This window comes from Phocoena phocoena, chromosome 1, assembly GCF_963924675.1.
Source record: "Phocoena phocoena chromosome 1, mPhoPho1.1, whole genome shotgun sequence".
Lineage (NCBI taxonomy): Eukaryota > Metazoa > Chordata > Mammalia > Artiodactyla > Phocoenidae > Phocoena > Phocoena phocoena.
In genome coordinates this window covers 32,747,961-32,767,660 of record NC_089219.1, presented here as the reverse complement: position 1 = coordinate 32,767,660, position 19,700 = coordinate 32,747,961, and the positions used below count along the sequence as shown (strand labels likewise).

Here is a 19,700-nt window from a genome sequence, read left to right as displayed (position 1 = left end):
TTAGAAGTTACCTTTTAGAGGATAGTGACTGGAAGGGAGCACTGCTTCTGGACGGCTATAATTTGTTCTTAACCTATGAGCTGGTTACACAGATGTGTTTAACATTTTGAAAACTCATTAAGATATTTATCTCTATATATGCACTTTTCTGTATGAGTATCATAATTTAATAAAGTTTCTAAAAAATGCATGTTGCAAAGCAGAAATAGACACACAGACGTAAAGAACAAATGTATGGATACCAAGGGGGAAAGGGGTGGGGTGGGAGGAATTGGGAGATTGGGATTGACACATATACACTATTGACACTATGTATAAAATAGACAACTGAGGGGAACCTACTGTATAGCACAGGGAACTCTACTTAATGCACTGTGGTGTCCTAAATGGGAGGGAAACCCAAAAGGGAAGGGATATATGTATATGAATGGCTGATTCATTCTGCTGTGCAGTAGAAGCTAACACAACATTGTAACGCAACTATGCTCCAATAAAACTTAGTTTAAAAATTAAAAAAAAAAGCATGTTGTAACATTCAGGGTAACCACTAAAAGAACAGAAGTAGAATATCTAACTTCAAACCTAGTAAAGAGGGGGAAAGAAGTGATAATATATAATCAACCCAAAAGAGCAGCTATAAGTGGGGAGCTATTTTATACAGGGTAACTCAGGAAGATCCCTCTGATGAGATGCTATTTGACCAGAGACCTGAAAGAAGTCAGGAAATGAGCCACATTTATATCTGGAGAAAGAGCATCTTAGAGAAGGCGAAGGCCCTGAGGTGGGAGCAGGGATGGGCATATGCATGGACCAGCAAGAAATGCTGTATTGCTTGAGGCAAATCATAGTGAGAACATAAGTCATATGGGTACTATCTGGAGAATAAACTGTAGGGGATGCAAGTGTGCAATAACCCATTGTGAAAGAAAATAGTGAACTAAATTAAGTGGCAGCAGTGGAGGTGATGAGAAAAGATATATTTTGAAGATAGAGCCAACAGAATTTTCTGAGGGATTGAGGAGTCAAGATGATTCTGATTGGGCAATTGGATGCTCCCATTTACTGAGACAGGAAATACTGGAAACAGAGCAGGTTCAGAAATGGACTTGTTAAATTTGAGATGCCTAATACACATCCAAGAGTCAATTATGCACTTGGAATTAAGAGTCTGAAGTGCTGTTTGGGGTCAGAAACATGAATTTGGGTGTGCAGTGATCTGAATGTGTCCCCTCCAAATTCATATATTGAAATCCAAAATACCCAACTGACAGTAGTTAAGAGGTGGGGCATTGGGAGGCACTTAGGTCAGGGGGGTGGAACCCTCATGAATGAGATTAGTGACCTTAAAAAAGAGCCCACTGGGCTCCCTAGCTCCTTCCAGCATGTGAGAACACAGGGAGAAGTTGGTAGTCTGCAACCCAGAAGAGGGCTTTCACCAGAACCTGACCATGCTGCTATCTTGATCTTGGACTTTCAGCCTCCAAAATTGTGAGCAATAAATTTGTGCTATTTATAAGCCACCCAGTCTATGATATTTTTCTTACAGCAACCGGAACAGACTAAGGGTCCGTTAGTAACAGACTGTTAGTAACGGCGGGAGAGGGAAAGGGAATTTGTTCTCTGGCGTCTCTTCTTTTAAGGGCACTAATTCCATCATGAAGGTCACTCTCATGACCTCATCTAACTCTAAGTACCTTCCAAAAGCCCTTCTCCAGATACAATCACATTGGGTGCTAGGGCTTCAACATACATATTTTGAAAAGAAACTTTTAGAAAAATAAAGGTAAATAGAGGAAACTTACCTGTGTTTTGAAATCAACTACATATATTTTCATTAAAATGTCTCATCAGAGAAATTAAAAGACACATGAATGTCACACACAGCCCAGCTCCTGTCCCAGCAGTTTAACCCATCCAGCATTTCAACTGCTTAGCTGTGCAACCTTGGACATATCATTTATCCCCTCAGATCTTCAGTGTCTTCATTTATAAAATGGGGGAAAATAATAGTATCCATTTCATAGGAATGATGCCATTTAAATAAGGTCACCTCTGTAGATGTACAGAGTGTGCTTGGCACAAACAATCAGTTGAAAGAGGATGACAATGAGGGGTATTTGGATAATTGACTAGAAATTTGGAAAGCAGAAGCGTTTAGATCCTCAGTTGCATCAGATGTAAAAACACAAACTCAAAATATAGGAAATAACCTTTTCAGTGATACCAAGACTAACAACAGTCATACAAATAAATTATATATGAAGGGATGAGTTAAACTGGAGTGGGGGGCTGTTGAAGGGGTGGAGCCTGCCTTCGCCCGGGAGAGGGGCTGCGCATGCCACCATTCAGTCTCCATTTCAGCCCTGTTTCTTACCCCTGTCTCTTCTGTGTCTGGTGTCTCTGATTCCAGAGCAAATTGTCCTTCTCCAGAGAATAAACTCTAGTCTCCTTTGGGATGAAGGAAGGTGGTAATGTAAACTCTTTTACAAAAACAAAGATAAAGTCATGTAGTTAATCAGCCCTACTTAACTGCATTTTAAACAAATTAACTTAAAAATACCCTTCTATCTTAAAAGTATGTCAGTTATGATTCACCATTCTTATAATGAGGCTTATAAATTCTGATCTATTTGCAAAGAAAAAAAAGGAAACGGAAAGGTTTCCTCACCTATAAAATCTAGGTGAGACAGTATAGGAACTGCCTTTCTCTACTGTCATAGATACGTAATTCAATTCAGTTCAAATCAAAGCAATTCAACAAATATTTCTTGAGTCCCTACTGTGTGCCAGGCACTATTCTAGGCACTTATGATACACTGGCAAACAAAACAGATCCCTGCTCTCATGGAGCTTACATATTACTAAGGGGAGACAATAGTAAATAATAAGCATAGTAAATATGTAAATTATCTAGTATGTTAGGTGATATGTGATATGGACAAAGAAAGAATAGAACAAATTAAGGGGGGGTTGGGAATATTGAAGTTAGGGGGTAAGGGACAGGTTGCAGTATTAAGTAGCATGGTCAGAACAGGCTTTAGTGAAAAGGCAACATTGAGCAAAGATGAGAAGGGAAGGGTAGGATGTCTGAAGGAACAGCTAGTGCAAAGGCTCAATGGCAGGAAGAGGTTGGAGTTCAGAAGAAAGGTCTAGGCTGGGGACGTGAATTTGTCAATTAAACAGAGATAGTATTTTAAGCTATAAGACCTTATATGAGATCACTGAGGCAGGGACTCACTGAGGCAGAGAAAAGTGTTGGTCATGCCTTTCACTAAAAGAAGCAATCAGAGAAACCCAAATTCTTGGGAAATCTAAGACCACGGAAACATGGACAAACATATATAAGGAACAGTGAGCATCCTCACTCTGTCCTCTGCCCATCAAAGTCATACAGGACCTAAGAGTTAGGAGCCAGTTGTTTTTTGTTTTTTTTAAAGTAAATATACTAATAGAAAATACCTAGAGATAATGGTATACATTCTGGATTAGCAGCTTTACTTTTGATAGTTCACACAATGCTCAGGCAGTTGAATTGTTTGTTCTTCCATTTAAGAGTAAGAAGTTGAACTTGACCAATCTTCAATTATGTTTGGAAGGATGCAGTATTTATAAATACAGTGAAGTACTATGAATCAACTCCTCCACTTCTTCTCTCATACTTCCCTGCCTCAGTTTGGCCCACGGTCACTTTCTCCCTGGTCCTCTTTGGTGGGCCTCTAGATGTGTTTTTCTGGGGCTATCTCAAAGACTCTCCCACTCAGCAGAAAGCACATTTTTGAATCTAATACTGTACATTTGGCAAATGGAAAGTCAAAAACAATTAAAATGGCAGCCACCAATCTTAATATATCTATCTTCAAAAAAACATCAATATGTATTAAGGAATTATGGCTTAATTTTCTTACGTGTAATAATGGCATTGCAGTTAAGTCTTAACAGAGTGGTGGTTATCTTTTAGAGATACATCTCAAAGCACTTGTGGATGAACAAAAAAGCATCATTATGAACTAAAGTCTGCGTAAATATCTCCATAAATAATTCCTAGGTTTCCAAAATAGCATCATAATTGTGATTAAAAAAATTTTTTTTTGCAACAAAATACCAAAGGAATTGGTAAGGAAATAAGATTTTTGGCATAGATATAAACAAACATACAAATTTGACATTAAATGACAGTCCATTGTCAGTATTAATCATTTTACATACTCTATAGCAGGAGTGGCAAACTACAACCCTCGAGCTAAATGCAACTCAAATTTGTCTTTTAAATAAAGTTTATTGGAACACAGCTACACCCATTCATTTCTCAGTGGTTCTCAAGTAGGAACTACCTTGCCCTCCAGGGGACATCTAGCAATGTCTGGGGAAAGTTTTGGTCATCACAATGGATGAGGGGACTACTGGCATCCAGTGGCCAGGGATGCTGCTAAAAACCCTACGATGCACAGGATGGCTGCCCATAACAAAGTATCTGGCCCCAAAATATCAGCAGCACCAAGATTGAGATACCCTGATTTATATATTGCCTCTGGATGCTTTTGCACTAAAATGGTAGAGTTGAGTAGTTCTGACAGTGGCCATATGGCCTACAACACCTAACATATTTACTATCTGGCCCTTTATAGAAAAAGTTTGCCAATTCCTCTCTATAGAAAACCATAAAATATAAGTATCCCATGTATAGCACATTATCTATCAAGTCTAGAAAAACCCCTTTAACATTTTTTCTTCTAGAAATGAGACAACTGACATTTTTATTTATACCTCTTCCAGCCATATAAAGAGCTATAGTAAAGATTATATTTTATTCTGATTCATTAAAGGGATATTTAAAACAGTGACTCTCAAAGCCAATCACAGATCACTGGCCTGTTGTGATGATTTCACTGGTCCACAGTGAAATGAGAAAAATAAAGACAAATTTGGGAGATTTTCATAAAGCTAAGTTAATTCAAATGTAAAGGGTTGTTCTCTATGAATATATCCTTCCTGTATTTTTAAATATTAAAATGCCCTTTCTTTTCTGAAACAATGCAGATAATAGGTAGTGCTTTTTTTTAATATGGCAAAATTAATAGTTGTAACATTGGGTCAAACCATTAAAAAATAATTATTGGTTCTTGAAATCCAAAAGTCAGAAAACCATAGATTTAGAGGTTTTTGCTCCGATTTGGGGATTCTTTGATGTTGAACATATTTCACATATCATTGCTGAAGGTATTTCTTAAATGTGTTTTGCAATGTCGAATGAGTGATGAACTACAGCTGAAGGCTTTTCCACATTCATTACAATCATATGGTTTTTCTCCAGTATGAATTCTCTGATGTTTAGCAAAGGATGAATCATGCCTGAAGGCTTTCCCACAATGACTGCATTTATAAGGTTTCACTCCAGTATGGACTCTTTGATGGATAGAAAGATGTATTCTCTGGCTAAAGGCTTTCCCACATTCCTTACATTTATATGGTCTTTCCCCAGTATGAGTTCTCTGGTGTTGAGTTAGGTATGTGCTGTGGCTGAAGGTTTTACTGCATACATTACAAACATAGGGTTTCACACCAGTATGAATAATCTCATGTTGCCTGAGGTGTCTAATCTGGAAAAATGCTTTTCCACAGTCTTTGCATGTAAAAGGTTTCTCTCTGACATGAGTTCTCAGATGCTGGATCAGCCCAATGCTCTGGCTGAATGCTTTCTCACATACACCACATTCATAGGGTTTCTCCCCAGTATGAATTCTAACATGTTGAGTAAGAGATGATGGATGTCTGAAGGTTTTCCCGCATTCTTTACACTCATAGGGTTTCTCGCCAGTATGGATTCTCTGATGTGGAATAAGGGATGAACTTTGGCTAAAGGCTTTTCCACATTCTTTACATCTGAAAGGTTTCTCTCCAGTATGAATTCTCATGTGTTCTGTAAGATGAATGAGCTGTTTGAAGATTTTTTCACAAATATTACATTCAAAGGCTTTCATTCTTGTATAATTCCTTGAGTGATTAATCAAACCTAAATTGTATCTACTTTTCCTTCTAGATATGTCATATTTATGGTGTCTTTTTCTTGGAGGATCTATTGGTCCTGGAATAACTTTTGAGTACACATGAATACTTTTCACACATCTGTTAGATTCTTGGCCTCTCTCCTGTGTGAGTGTTTTCTTGTGGATCAAGGGGATTTGCCCTGCACCCATTCCTTGGTTCTCCTCGTGGTTTTCTAACTTATGACATTTGGAGTCCCTTCCCAACGTGGAAACCAAGGTGCTTCCTCTTGTGGACCTTTCCATCATCAGGTCATGGTGTAATTCTTCCCATGAGATGTCACTCTTTAAGATTGACTCTTTGGTTTCTGTTTCATCCTCCAAGTCTGAAAGAAATCCAAAAATATAAATAACTCATATTCACTGAACTTTAAAAAATAAATGGCCACAGTGAGAACAGGAGGGGAAAAAAATAATATATACTAGGTACAGGAGGGTTGGACTGTCTTCAAATAGGATCCTGCCACCTAGAGAGCTGATGTGAAAGTAACAAGGTGGTCAACACAAAGAAGCTGTTAAAAGTATGTAAGGTGACTTTAAAAATTGGGAGGAGTTCATCCATGAGAATTGCAAGAGGAAATGGACTAAGATGAAAGCATCACTGGAAGGGCAAATATCAGAGATAAAACAAGGAGATAAGAATTCTAACACGATATCATCTCGAGCTTATATTTCTACGACAAAATTTTATTTACTTAGAAAAATTTAAGTATCTCATACTCTGTGCATGTTAAAATGAAACATCAAATAATATAGAAATGCATTCACTGAAAAAGGATAGCCTCTCTCAATCTCATCCCCATTTCCTTTAATCTCTTAGGATTTTGGAATGCATCTGTTCAGACATTTCTCAATAATATACACATGTGAATGTGTGCATTTGTGTATATATGGTCATAAATATACATTTCTACCCAAAAAAGGGAATCATGGAATACATATAGTTCGGCATCTGTTTTTTTTTTAAGCTCAATTATATGTCTGTACATTTAGATTTATCTCATTCTTATTAACAATTGTACTACATTCTACTTACAAACATATTTGTTTGACTTTACTAAAAAATATTTAGGTTGTCTCTGATTTTTCACTTTGTCATTATATGTAAGTTGGTGTACACTCTTGTCGATGTTTCATAGGATTTACTAAAAAGAAAGTATTGGGTATGAGTATGTGGGCTATCACTGAATATGGGTGCCCCTCCCTGCAAACTCACTGGATTTTTATCAATCTTCATAATTTCTGCCTACATAAGAGGTGAAAAATGATTTCTTAATTTGTGACAAAACATTAATTACACTGTAAACTCTTAAAAGATAGAGAATATGTATTTTATCCGTAGTATATATGACACAGCATTTTTGGATGAGGGAGTTTCCTGGATTTTTACTCTCTATTCCTATCCAACCATTCTGGACCCTGTCATCCTAAAGCACCAACATTTCCAGTTCACGGCAAAATCTTAGTCCCCAGAATGTCTAACCTCATTTTAGTAATAGCTCATACAAAGTACTTGGTAATAGCTGAATAAATTTTGAAGTGGACTCAAAAAGCAAGTAGAGGTGTTTGGATTACTTACTACAGGGAATAAGAAGGCATTTAACTTTTCTTTTTAGGGTAAAAAAAAGATAAATGTGATATTTCAAGTGGTCAAATCTGGCAGTAACATTCAAAATGATTCAGAAAGAAAAGGAGGACGTCAACAAATGCAACTAGAAATTATAGTAATTCGCATGGGATGATGGGAACCTGGCTTAGCAAGGTCAACAGAGATGAAGAGTAGAAGTGGACCTAGCAGGTAATATCAAAGAAAAAACCACGGAGAATGAGGGGAAAACAGAGTAGAAAGCATGATACATTCTTGCTGATACCATGATTTCTAGTCTCAGAGGCTAAAAGAACAGGAGGAGTCAGGATAAGAACTTTGTTTGAGAGAGAAGATAGCTTCTGTTTTTGGATATGCTGGGCTTGAAGTAACAACAGCATGTCTATATAGAGATGTCCCAAACACCAGGGATATGTGAGAATAGAGTTCATATGAACATATATGACAAAGATGAAAATATGGGGACTATAGATGTCAAAGGGATAGTTGAGACCATCATAATGCATTTGTGGGAGTTTGTGCAGAAACAGAACAGCAGTGTAAAAGACAGAGGCTCCTCAGGGATTGTGGCAGAGACTGTTGGCCATTCTGAAATCTCTTCTCCCTACTTCTGGACACACAACTATACTATATTTCTCAATCTTCCTTGAATTTGATTGAGTGAAGTGACAAAGGTCTCCCCCATTAAGTGAATGAGAGTGAAAAGTGATGTTAGCCATTCCAGTCTGGCCCGTAAAAACCACCCAAATGAACCCCTCTGCGCTCTTCTTCTACTGCTGGCCAAACTTAGTTGATGAGGAGGCCCTCGAGGATGATGGAACCACCATGTGGAAGGAATCTCTGTCCCTGAATTGTCAGGGGGAAAAGAACTGTCCACTGAACTAAACAGATCAATACATGAGCAAGAAAGTCCTACTCTGTGTGAGCCAAACTTTAGAGTCTATATACTATAGTAGTTTAGCTTAGCCTAAAAAAGGTGTCAATTATATATCTGCATTAAAAAAGGAGACTGATGAGAAGCATTGAAGAAGCAATAAGAGAGATAGAGGAGACAAAAATTATTGAATTAGCTGGTGGAAGAAAAGATACCAAGAAGGTGGTGTGGTCTATATAACCTAATGCTGCCCTGCAGGACAGCACCATAAGAACACAAGCTGTGGCAGCTTCCCTAGTGGCGCAGTGGTTAAGAATCCGCCTGACAATGTGGGGGACATGGGTTCAAGCCCTGGTCCAGGAAGATCCCACATGCCACGAAGCAACTAAGCCCGTGTGCCACAGCTACTGAGCCTGAGCTCTAGAGCCCACGAGCCACAACTACTGAAGCCCCCATGTCACAACTACTAAAGCCCATGCACCTAGAGCCTGTGCTCCACAAGAGAAGCCACCGCAATGAGAAGCCCGTGCACCACAACGAAGAGTAGCCCCCGCTGGCTGCAACTAGAGAAAGCCCGTGCACAGCAACAAAGACCCAATGCAGCCAAAAATAAAATAAATAAATAAAAATTTTAAAAATAATTTAAAAATAAAAATGGGTCGTAATTAAAAAAATAAAAAGAACACAAACTGTGGAGTCAGAATGATTAGACAAATACTGATTCCACCAAGTAGTAGCTAAACAATCATGTACAGATTTCTTAACCTAAGAGCCTTCTTTTCCTCATTTGTAAGGTGGGGTTAAAGTAGGCACAGGACTCGCAGAAGCCAGCTTGGAAAACAGTGCCATTATTACTGTTACATTATTACTGAAGTTGAAGAAGACTATTAAAAGCCATTGGATTTGGTAAGAAGGAATTCTGTAGTGACTTCTCAATGAGTCATAAATTATCTGAAATAAAAGTTAAATTACACAAGTTAAAAAGAGAATCAGAACTGAAGATATGGTCATAGAATAAGATTTAGGAAAAAATTTTAAATGGAATCATCAGAGAAAGTGAAAGTCAGGATACAATAACATAAGGATCTGGTGAAGGGTACTGTCTTTATGAGGCGAGATCCATGGATAACTCAATGTACAGGAGAAAGAAACTATGATCAGGGTAAGGTTTAGAATGCTGGAGAAAGCAAGAAAACCACAAATGTCAGGTCAGGAGAAATGGTGAAGGCTGCTAACCCTGATGAGAAAGGCATCTCTTTTCCTCTGACTCCAAAGAAACTAATGAGAAGAGGCAAGTGCAGGAAAGGGGGGACAGAGTGGTAATCAGGTTTCTTGTGGGTCTCACCCAGGTGGCTGCAACCTCCCCAGTGGCCTGAAGAAGCCTTTAAGCCGAACTCTCTGGCAAGCATGACAAAGGCTCCATCTGCCTTGCTCTTACCTGGACTTGGACCTCCTGAAATCTCTCTCTCCATCAGCCATGGTTCTTCTCCCTTCTCCAACTGGGAAATCACACCAGGTTTGGAAAGCTGATACCCTGCTTGTGAAGAAGAAGAAAACTACATGTGCTGAGGTCAGAGAGGCATCCCAAGAATTTAAAGATAGTTCTTTGTTATTCAGGCCTTCTGAAGGGTAGAGTAGAAAGACCAGAGCAGAAAAGACCACAGCAATCATGACTTGATGTTCAGAAGGAATTAGAAATCTCTAACACAGAACCCAAAGACCAAGCATACCACTTAACTTAGAAATAAAGATTGTTATTCCAATAGACAGGTTCTAGTTACAAAGGGAACCCATCCTTACCCACTGAGACCAGGTTCCCATAGTTCTCCAGCATCACCTCCCGGTACAGATTCCGGTGAGCAGGGGCCAGCTGCCCCCACTCCTCCTGGGTGAAGTCCACAGATATGTCTTTGAAGGTTAACAGTTCCTAGAACATCAAATATGTTCCTTTTCAGCCAGAGTTAGGAAGTTGTTCTAACCTTGTCTAGATGCTAAGAGATTTTAGCCAAGTTTTCCTGGATACCCTCTTTTTTTTTTTTTTTTTTTTTAAATAAAAGCAAATCCATCATAGGGTTGGAGAAACTCAGCAGAGATTCTCCTCAGGCTAGACAGGTCTAGTCTATGTCAGTCTGTATGTAAGGACTTAAATTTATGAGGTAGCCTGCCACATGTGGGAGCCCATCTCTGATGCAGGAAAGGCTAGAAAGAGATCTCTTTGTCATCAAGCCTCTGCCAGTTCCTACGGACACCCTCTTGAAAACTGGCTGATTCTCTACTGGAGGTTACAAAACAATGCAGGGAGTGTGTAAGCTGTCTTTTCCAACTCACAATTTGGTTGAAGGCAAAATACTCATGAACTATATTAAAGAAGGTCACAGAACAGTATATAGTAATTTAGGTTAAGGACAATAAAAATCAGGAATATTTGAGAAAGGAAAGGGTTCAAAAGGGGCTAAGGCCACAAGAGAAAACAGGGACCCTGGTTGGGCTGAAAGAATTGGTTAAAATGAGAACATTTCGGGACTTCCCTGATGGTCCAGTGGTTAAGAATCTGCCTTCCAATGCAGGGGAAGCAGGCTTGATCCCTGGTCAGGGAACTAAGATCCCACGTGCTGCAGGGCAACTAAGCCTGCGCGCTCTACAGCCCGCGTGCCACAACGAAGAGCCCGCTTGCTGCAAGGAAAGATCCTGCGTGCCACAACTAAGACCTGACGCAGCCAAATAAATAAATTTTTTTAAAAAATGAGAACATTTCAGCATGGAGAAGACCCTTAGCTGGGTATTTCTGTTAGTAAAAAAAGTATGTGAGAACAGCACATTTTTAGAGGGAGCACGAATTCTGCCTAGTAAGGAAGATTCCTTGACCAAAGCAGACACTGCATTGTGAGGTACAAGAGCCTGTTATGAATGATCTACACAAATTAAATAACCATTTGGGTTATTTTTTAAAAATATTACCAAATGCAAAGAGACCCCAGAAGCCGGAAGGCTGAGATAATAACAAATTCCTTAAGTATGGAATTAAGACTATTTTAATGCTTTTTATGTATTGTAAATAATTCTGGAATGCATTTTAGGCCTACTAGACACTAGCCTCCATATATAACTGATGAATTTGAGGAAGGTTAAAGACATGGGACTAAACCCTGTACCATGTGATTTTGGAAGTTATGGTCACTCCACTTTAAAACTCTTCTGTTCTCTAATAATATCTCCTTCTATAGTGGTTTTCTCTGATTACTCTCTAATTCTCTTGAGTTTCTCTATGCTTCCGGGGTTTGGCTGTGCAGAGCTTTGCCTGCTAGTGTCACTGGTTTTCTGATGAGCTCATGTATGATACACAGACACTATTAAACTGCTCTTTAGTTCTCCTTCCTTTTCTTCTTAGCCTGTTTAGTTTGTGTCCTTTAGGACCTGTCAGTAGCTTCTCTACTCATTTCTCTATCATCTGTAATTCTGCTCCAGGACATGACCAAAAATCCTTTCTTTTTTTTTTTTTTTTTTTTTTTTTTTTTATGCGTTACGCGGGCCTCTCACTGTTGTGGCCTCTCCCGTTGCGGAGGACAGGCTCCGGACGCGCAGGCTCAGCGGTCATGGCTCACGGGCCCAGCCGCTCCGCGGCATGTGGGATCTTCCCAGACCGGGGCACGAACCCGTGTCCCCTGCATCAGCAGGCGGACTCTCAACCACTGCGCCACCAGGGAAGCCCCAAAAATCCTTTCTTAAAGGTCATTAATGAAGTGTATACATCTCCAAGAATATCAGAACCTCTCTGTTCATTTTAAAGTGTTGCTTTAAATATTTTACAATGTTTGTCTTTCCCCTGGATGACATCTTGAGATGCTTAAGGGCAAGAATTATATTATATATATTTCTCTCTCTTACACACACACACACACACACACTCACACACATGATTTTTAAATTTGTTGTATAAATGGCTAGAGGTTTGCTAGAAACAAGAGGGTTTCTGAGGAAGGTTATTACAGGTGGGGAAAATGCCTGTGAAATCAATCCATGCAGCCTGGTTTCTAACAGGCTAAGAAAATCCAATCCAGGAAGTCGAGTCAAAGAAAATTGAAGCCAGGGCTCTTAAAATCTGAGAAACAATTTCAAGAAAGTGACAGGAAACTCCAACCTACCTGGGATTCTGCTGTCAGGGACCCAGATGCCACTTCATCCTCAAAACTTTCTCCCCGGGTCTCATCAGCATCCTGAGATAGCAGAACTGGGAAAGGAAAAGAGCTCTGAGGTTTGCATCTTCCCAGATCCCCCAAATAGAAAAACTGTCTGCAGACCTGCTGAATCTGGCCCCTCTCTCAATACATTCAATACAATGAGGGACATTCAGAGCAACTCAAGAGCAGGCTGGCGCCTCCTTAATGAGGAGGATCTGCAGTGCGTTGATTGGGGGATTAATGTTTCCCAATGGCCAACGCTGGTCCAAAAGCACAGACCTACCAGGCCATTCCTTTGTACAAAAATCCTGAAAGGTTCCCCACTTTCAAGAAAGAAAAATCCAAACACTTTACCATAGACTTCAAGATCCTCCACAACCAGTCCAAAACTGCTTCTTCAAGTATTACCTGCCTCTAAACACCATCCTTCATCCTCTGGACACACCCACCACATAATCCTATTCACCATTCTTTGAACATACCTGGATAGCACCCACCTCAGTACTTTCCCCCAAGTCCTACTCGGTGAAAAACTGAGGTATCCTTCTAGACCAGTTTGAGTGAAGTTTTCTCAGAGCCCCTTAATGAGAGGAAAGCTTCCTCTCCCCTGAATTCCTCCAAAGCTTTTTAAAAAATTAATTTATTTAATTTTGGCTGCATTGGGTCCCCATTGCTGCGCACGGGCTTTCTCTAGTTGCGGCGAGTGGGGGCTACTCTTCGTTGCGGTGCGTGGGCTTCTCATTGCAGTGGCTTCTCTTGTTGCGGAGCACGGGCTCTAGGCACGTGGGCTTCAGTAGTGGTGGCTTGTGGGCTCTAGAGCACGGGCTCAGTAGTTGCGGCACACTGGCTTAGTTGCTCCGCGGCATGTGAGATCTTCCCTGATCAGGGCTCGAACCTGTGTCCCCTGCATTAGCAGGCGGATTCTTAACCACTGCGCCACCAGGGAAGCCCCAAAGCTTGGTTTTTATCTCTACTCTGGTATCTATCTCAGGCTGTCTCCTATTATATTTATTTTTATACTTATCACTGTCAATTGAGTATTAGTATGAGTATATGCATAGAAACTGTATCTGGTTCATTTTTTCCCATCTACTACTTAAACACAACTAAATCATGCCAGGCTGCTAGAATTCAAGAAATACTGGCTGAAATTTGACATATTAAAAATATGAACTAGCAATTAAGGCACATGAATTATTGTCCTTGTACTTTTCCCTTAACTTTTCATCAAGAATATTGAACACCCATATATCTGACACATTAAATGATCGTTAACATTTGCCATATTTGTTTCATCTATCTATATTTTTTTCTGAACCATTTCAAAGTTGCAGAAATCATGATACTTCCTCCCTAAATACTTCAAAGAGTCTTCTCCTGCATAACCATGATACCAATTATCACACTTCAGAGAATTAACAATAATTCCATAGGATCATCTAAATATTCAGTCCATATTCAGATTTCCTCAATTGTTCCCAAACTGTCTTTTATCCTAGAGTTTTTCCAATTAAGGCTCACACATTTTAAGTGGTTATTATTCAAAGACTCTCTTACTCTAGACAGTACTTGCCTTTCCTTCATGACACTGGCATCGACTTACTGTATCCTCATGGTGGGGTTTCTCTTATTTCTCCATCCCCTGTATTTTCTTTAAACCAGAAGTTCCACCGTTAAGATTAATTTGGATCAGGTTAAACATTTTAGGCAGGGATTCTTCATGGGGGATACAATGTGCTTTATATTACATCACCCAGAAGGCACAAAATGTCAGGTTATCCCATCACTGGGACACTTGGTTGAGATAGTGATCACTAGGACCTCCCTGGTGGCGCAGTGGTTAAGAATCCATCTGCCGGGCTTCCCTGGTGGCGCAGCGGTTGAGAATCTGCCTGCCAATGCAGGGGACACGGGTTAGAGCCCTGGTCTGGGAAGTTCCCACATGCCACGGAGCAACTAGCTCCGTGAGCCACAATTACTGAGCCTGCGCGTCTGGAGCGTGCGCTCCGCAACAAGAGAGGCCGCGGTAGTGAGAGGCCCGCGCACTGCGATGAAGAGTGGCCCCCGCTTGCCACAACTAGAGAAAGCCCTCGCACAGAAACGAGGAGCCAACACAGCCATAAATAAACAAATAAATAAATAAAATTTGAAAAAAAAAGGCAAAATCCCTTAAAAGAAAAAACTCATTTAAAAAAAAAAAAAAAAAGAATCCATCTGCCAATGCAGGGGACACGGGTTCGAGTCCTGGTCCGGGAAGATCCCACATGGCTGCAGAGCAACTAAGCCCGTGCGCCACAACTACTGAGCCTGTGCTCTAGAGCCCGCAAGCCACAACTACTGAAGCCCGTGCTCCGCAACAAGAGAAGCCACTGCAATGAGAAGCCTGCGCACCACAACGAAGAGTAGCCCCGCTCGCCACAACTAGAGAAAGCCCGCACGCAACAACGAAGACCCAATGCAGCCAAATATAAATACAATTATAAAAAAAAAAAGATAGTGACCACTAGATCTTGTCCCTGCAAAAGTATGTCCTTTCCCTGGCATTTAGCAAGTGATTTGTGGGGGGTATACCTTGACACCATGTGAATATCCTGTTCCCTACCAACCTTCCAATTACTTCATTTACAGTAAAATATTCTATCGTTCTTTCTACATGTATTATTGGCAGGTATTCTCTGAAAAGGATGTAAAAAGCAAGGTAAATGCATCCTTCATTCCCATAAAAATCTATTTTCAACATAAGAAATCAGTGTATTAATCACTTCCAACGTGGCAGATGAGTTTTCTCCCCCCCTTCTCTGTTATATTTATTTATTTTGGGGGGGCTTCCTAAATTCTTTTTCATTTTTAAAAATTTTTATTGGAGTGTAGTTGCTTTACAATGTTATGTTAGTTTCTGCTGTACAACAAAGTGAATCAGTTATACATATACATATATCCACTCTTTTTTAGAGTCCCTTCCTATTTAGGTCACCACCGAGCATTGAGTAGAGTTCCCTGTGCTATACAGAGTAGTTTCTCATTAGTTTTCCATTTTATAAATAGTAGTGTATATATGTCAATCCCAATCTCCCAATTCATCCCATCCCCCCTTCCCCCCTTGGTAACCATAAGTTTATTTTCTACATCTGTGACTCTCTTTCTCTATTTTAAGTGTCATCATGAATGCGTGGAATTTTACTTATTTAAGGTGTTACAATCAATCTGGACACTTAGGGCTTCCCTGGTGGCACAGTGGTTAAGAATCTGCCTGCCAATGCAGGGGAAACGGGTTCCAGCCCTGGTCCAGGAAGATCCCACATGACGCAGAGCAACTAAGCCCGTGCATCACAACTACTGAGCCTGCACTCTAGAGCCCACGAGCCACAGCTACTGAAGCCCATGCTCTGCAACAAGAGAAGCCACCGCAATGAGAAGCCCGCGCACTGCAATGAAGAGTGACCCCCGTTCGCTACAACTAGAGAAAGCCTGCGCCCAGCAACGAAGACCCAACGCAGCCAAAAATAAAATAAATAAAATAATAAATAAATAAAAGGTCCTTTAAAAAAAAATCTGGACACTTAAACTGTCCCCAATTTGAACCGGGCTTCTGCATCCTTCTGGTAGACGTCCATTGGTCTTTGAGCTCTTCCTTGCTATTCTAGCACAAGATACTCCGGTCTCACCTGGTACTTTCCCTACTGCCTTCTACTTCTGACCTACCCACCCAATACCTGGACAGGTCATTCATTTGATTCACATTTCCTCACTGTAAAATAAGGAAAATCAGGCAAGTCCTCTCAGCCCCACGCACCCATGGGGAAGATAAAAAGAAATAACATACACAGTCGTGACACTGAAATATTAGTTTTAGTCTGAACTAACCACTACTACTTGGGAAAACCCCAGTCAGGAGCAACAATCAAGAACTCCAGAGACCTTTTACCTAAGCAGATGCTTCCTCTCAGCTGCCCACTTTCCTTCCCACCCTAGACGATGCTGCTTTGCCTCCCTCCCACCCAGCAGTCTATTCTCACCTCCTCCTTCAAACATCTTAGTCACGTCCTCCCACAGGGGCGCCCCCTCCGTGGCCTTCTTTGGATGGCGCAACTTCACCCAGGTGCTGGCCTCGACGGGCAGGGTGATTAGGAGTCTCTGAAGCATGATAACTTCGGCGCTCCTTTCTGGCGAACTGTAGCTCAGCTCACAGGGCAGAGAGTCCTGACTGGGCTTGTCCACTTTTGATGAGGAAACTGCCGGAAACTGACGGGAGGCTTCACAGTTGCACAGGTGTCCTCCACTCTCAGGAACCCGGCGAACATACAGCACCAAAATCCGGAGTCTGGACCTTTTTACTCCCTAGGCTCTCAGAAACACCTCCCATCCTTGCGCTCCATCTGTCTCCTCAGCAGGCAGCGGGAGGCTCCAGACGTTTATTCTAAATCGCCAAGTCTACAGGCCCCTAGCCATGCTGGTTAGAAAACATCAGAGTCAGCAAAAGGATCCGGAAAGTTCAATCACATGGTCAGAATTCTAGAACTTGCACCAATCACTGAACATTGTTTACAAAAGATACATGGTGACCGTGGATATATACAGTCCATATGGTCCAAAACACCGTGCTGGGGTCATGAAGCATAAAGGGATAAATAAAACCCAATTCTTTGTCTTAGGCAGCACTAGGTTTAAAGTAGCCTGAGATTTGGAGTCAAAAAGGATCTGGCTTTGAATCCCAGCTCCTTCCCTTCCCTTCTTAGGCAGCACTAGGTTTAAAGTAGTCTGAGATTTGGAATCAAAAAGGATCTGGCTTTGAATCCCAGCTCCTTCCCTTGCCGGCTGCGGCAAATCCCGTAACCCCGCTAATCCAGTTTCCTCCTCCCGAAATGGAGAGGATAAACCTTTTCTCCAGGGCTGAACCGCCCGGCCCTGCCCTCGCAGCCTTTGTCTGAGCCGACTCTGGGGCGCGGGGCACACTGCGCGCCACGGGTGACAGCGGGCGGGGCCGAGGCGGCGCTACCCGGCTTGTCCCCTCCCCAGACCCAGGGGAGCCCTGGCTCACCCATCTCACCAGCTCGGGCCGCACGCCCTAGCCCTTCCGCCGCGACGGACCGGTCTCCGCGCAGGGCCAAGATGCCCCACGTAGCGCAGCCCGGCCGGTGCGCCTGCGCGGCAGCAGCCTCCGCGCGCGGTTCCCGGCGTCCTGCGGGGCAGCCTGCCAGCTCGCCGGCGCCTCCCGGGATGCGCCCCGGGATACTGTCCCATCACTCTCCGTTTGCACGCAGCTCGGGACCCGAACCCAGGGAGAAGCAGCCTGCTCCTGCGGAAGGAAACAAAGCCTGTGTTCCCGTCCCCGCCAAGACTACTGAATAGAACCGGCTCCCCTCTGCCAGGCATAGATGTGTGTATGTTTCCGCCGGGAGATTTGAAACACTTGACAAAGGGAAACATCTGTATCTCTTTTTTGTCGAAACAACATTGGTGTAAAAGAATCCATACCACTTTCACTTAATATGTACGTGGAAAAGACTGAAAGTGGAATGGAATCCAGTGTTTCATTAAAAGACTACCACGGTCAGGTAGTTGTTTGTCCTAGTATTCAATAAGTTCTTACGTTAATTGCTTTCCTTATATTTCTAAAATGCCACAAAATAACTGTTACCTGTAATCTCACCAAGCAGAGTAACCATTGCTAACATTTGGTGCACAGACACCTACACACACACAATTTTTAAAATGCATTTTTATGTATTTTCTGCAAAAACGATTATACTGTAATGCTGTTTTATTTTCTACATCAATAGCCTACAAAAATAACAATTCAGAAAATAGAGTAAAACTATGTGATTGCTGAACTTCCCTGGTGGTCCAGTGGTTAAGACTCTGCGCTTGGACTGCAGGGGGCGCGAGTTCCGTCCCTGGTCAGGGAAGTTCCGCTAGCCGCGCGGTGCGTCCAAAGACAAAAATCCACAACAAAACAAAAAAACTATGTGATTGCTAGCTATTTTGAACTGAATGTCCGTGTTTCCTCACCCAGCTCTCCAAATTCATATGTTGAAGCTCTAATCCCCAGTGTAGCTATATTTGGAGTAAGAAAGTACAGATCTTGGACTTCCCTGGTGTCACAGTGGTTAAGAATCCACCTGCCAATGCAGGGGACACGGGTTGGAGCCCTGGTCCGGGAGTATCCCACGTGCCGCGGAGCAACAAAGCCCTTGCGGCTGGGAGCCACAACTACTGAAGCCCACGTGCCTAGAGTTCCTGCTCTGCAACAAGAGAAGCCACCACAATGAGAAGCCTGCACTGCAACAAAGAGTAGCCCCCACTCTCTGCAACTAGAGAAAGCCCCTGAGCAGCAACGAAGACCCAATGCAGCCAAAAATAAATTAATTAATAAAATAAATTAAAAAAAAAAAGTACAGACTTTCCTGGTATTATGATGGGGTTACATCCAGATAAGCCCATGATAAATTGAAAATACAGTAAGTCAGAAATGCATTTAATACAACTAACCTACCAAACATCATAGCTTAGCCTAGCCTACCTTAAACGTGCTCAGAACCCTTACATTACCCTACAGTTGGGCAATATCATCTAACGCAAAGCCTATTTTATAATAAAGTATTGAGTATCTCATGTAATTTACTGAATACTGTACTGAAAGTGAGCAAAATGGCTGTGTGGGTGCAGAATGGTTGTAAGTACATTGGTTGTTTATCCTTATGACTGTGACTGACTGGGAGCTGAGGCTCACTGCCACTGCCCAGTATCAAGAGAGGGTATTATACCAAATATTGCTAGCCCAGGAAAAGATTAAAATTCAAATTATGGTTTCTACTGAATACATATCACTTTCACACAACCGTAAAGTTGAAAGATTATAAGTTGGGGACTGTCTGTAATTAAGATTAAATGAGGTCATAAGGGTGGGGCCCTGATCCTATAGGATTAGTGTCTTTTTAAGAAGAGACATCAAAGGGCTTAATCTCTCTCTGAAGGCAGACCCTGAGGAAAGGTAATATGAA

The 19,700-nt window shown here is 41.6% G+C and overlaps 1 protein-coding gene and 1 non-coding gene across 3 annotated transcripts; both read right to left on the bottom strand.

Annotated features, from left to right (window-relative positions):
• Positions 1-5,198: 5,198 nt before the first annotated feature.
• Positions 5,199-16,842, bottom strand: ZFP69B (ZFP69 zinc finger protein B). 2 transcript variants are annotated; one of them, XM_065897021.1, is made up of 5 exons: positions 16,716-16,842; positions 12,664-12,749; positions 10,322-10,448; positions 9,960-10,058; positions 5,199-6,367 (listed from the first exon to the last, which is right to left on the bottom strand). In XM_065897021.1, exons 1-5 carry the CDS (start codon positions 16,840-16,842, stop codon positions 5,199-5,201), a joined length of 1,608 nt encoding a protein of 535 aa, XP_065753093.1. The 2 variants fall into 2 exon arrangements, with proteins under 2 accessions (XP_065753093.1, XP_065753102.1); XM_065897030.1 differs by having other exon boundaries at positions 9,960-10,055.
• On the bottom strand, positions 10,688-10,783 carry LOC136141051 (small nucleolar RNA SNORA12). The gene has a single exon (XR_010657701.1). It is a non-coding gene; the product is annotated as a small nucleolar RNA SNORA12 (small nucleolar RNA).
• Positions 16,843-19,700: the final 2,858 nt, after the last annotated feature.

Bases quoted from the DNA above. Each gene is read 5' to 3' on its own strand.
- ZFP69B (XM_065897021.1), bottom strand. From the start codon at position 16,842: ATGCTTCAGAGACTCCTAATCACCCTGCCCGTCGAGGCCAGCACCTGG. The intron at 12,750-16,715 runs GTGAGAATAGAC...TTCCTTTCCCAG, and splicing joins TAAGATGTTTGAAGGAGGAG to TTCTGCTATCTCAGGATGCT. The intron at 10,449-12,663 runs GTAGGTTGGAGT...TTGATGTTCTAG, and splicing joins CCCTGACAGCAGAATCCCAG to GAACTGTTAACCTTCAAAGA.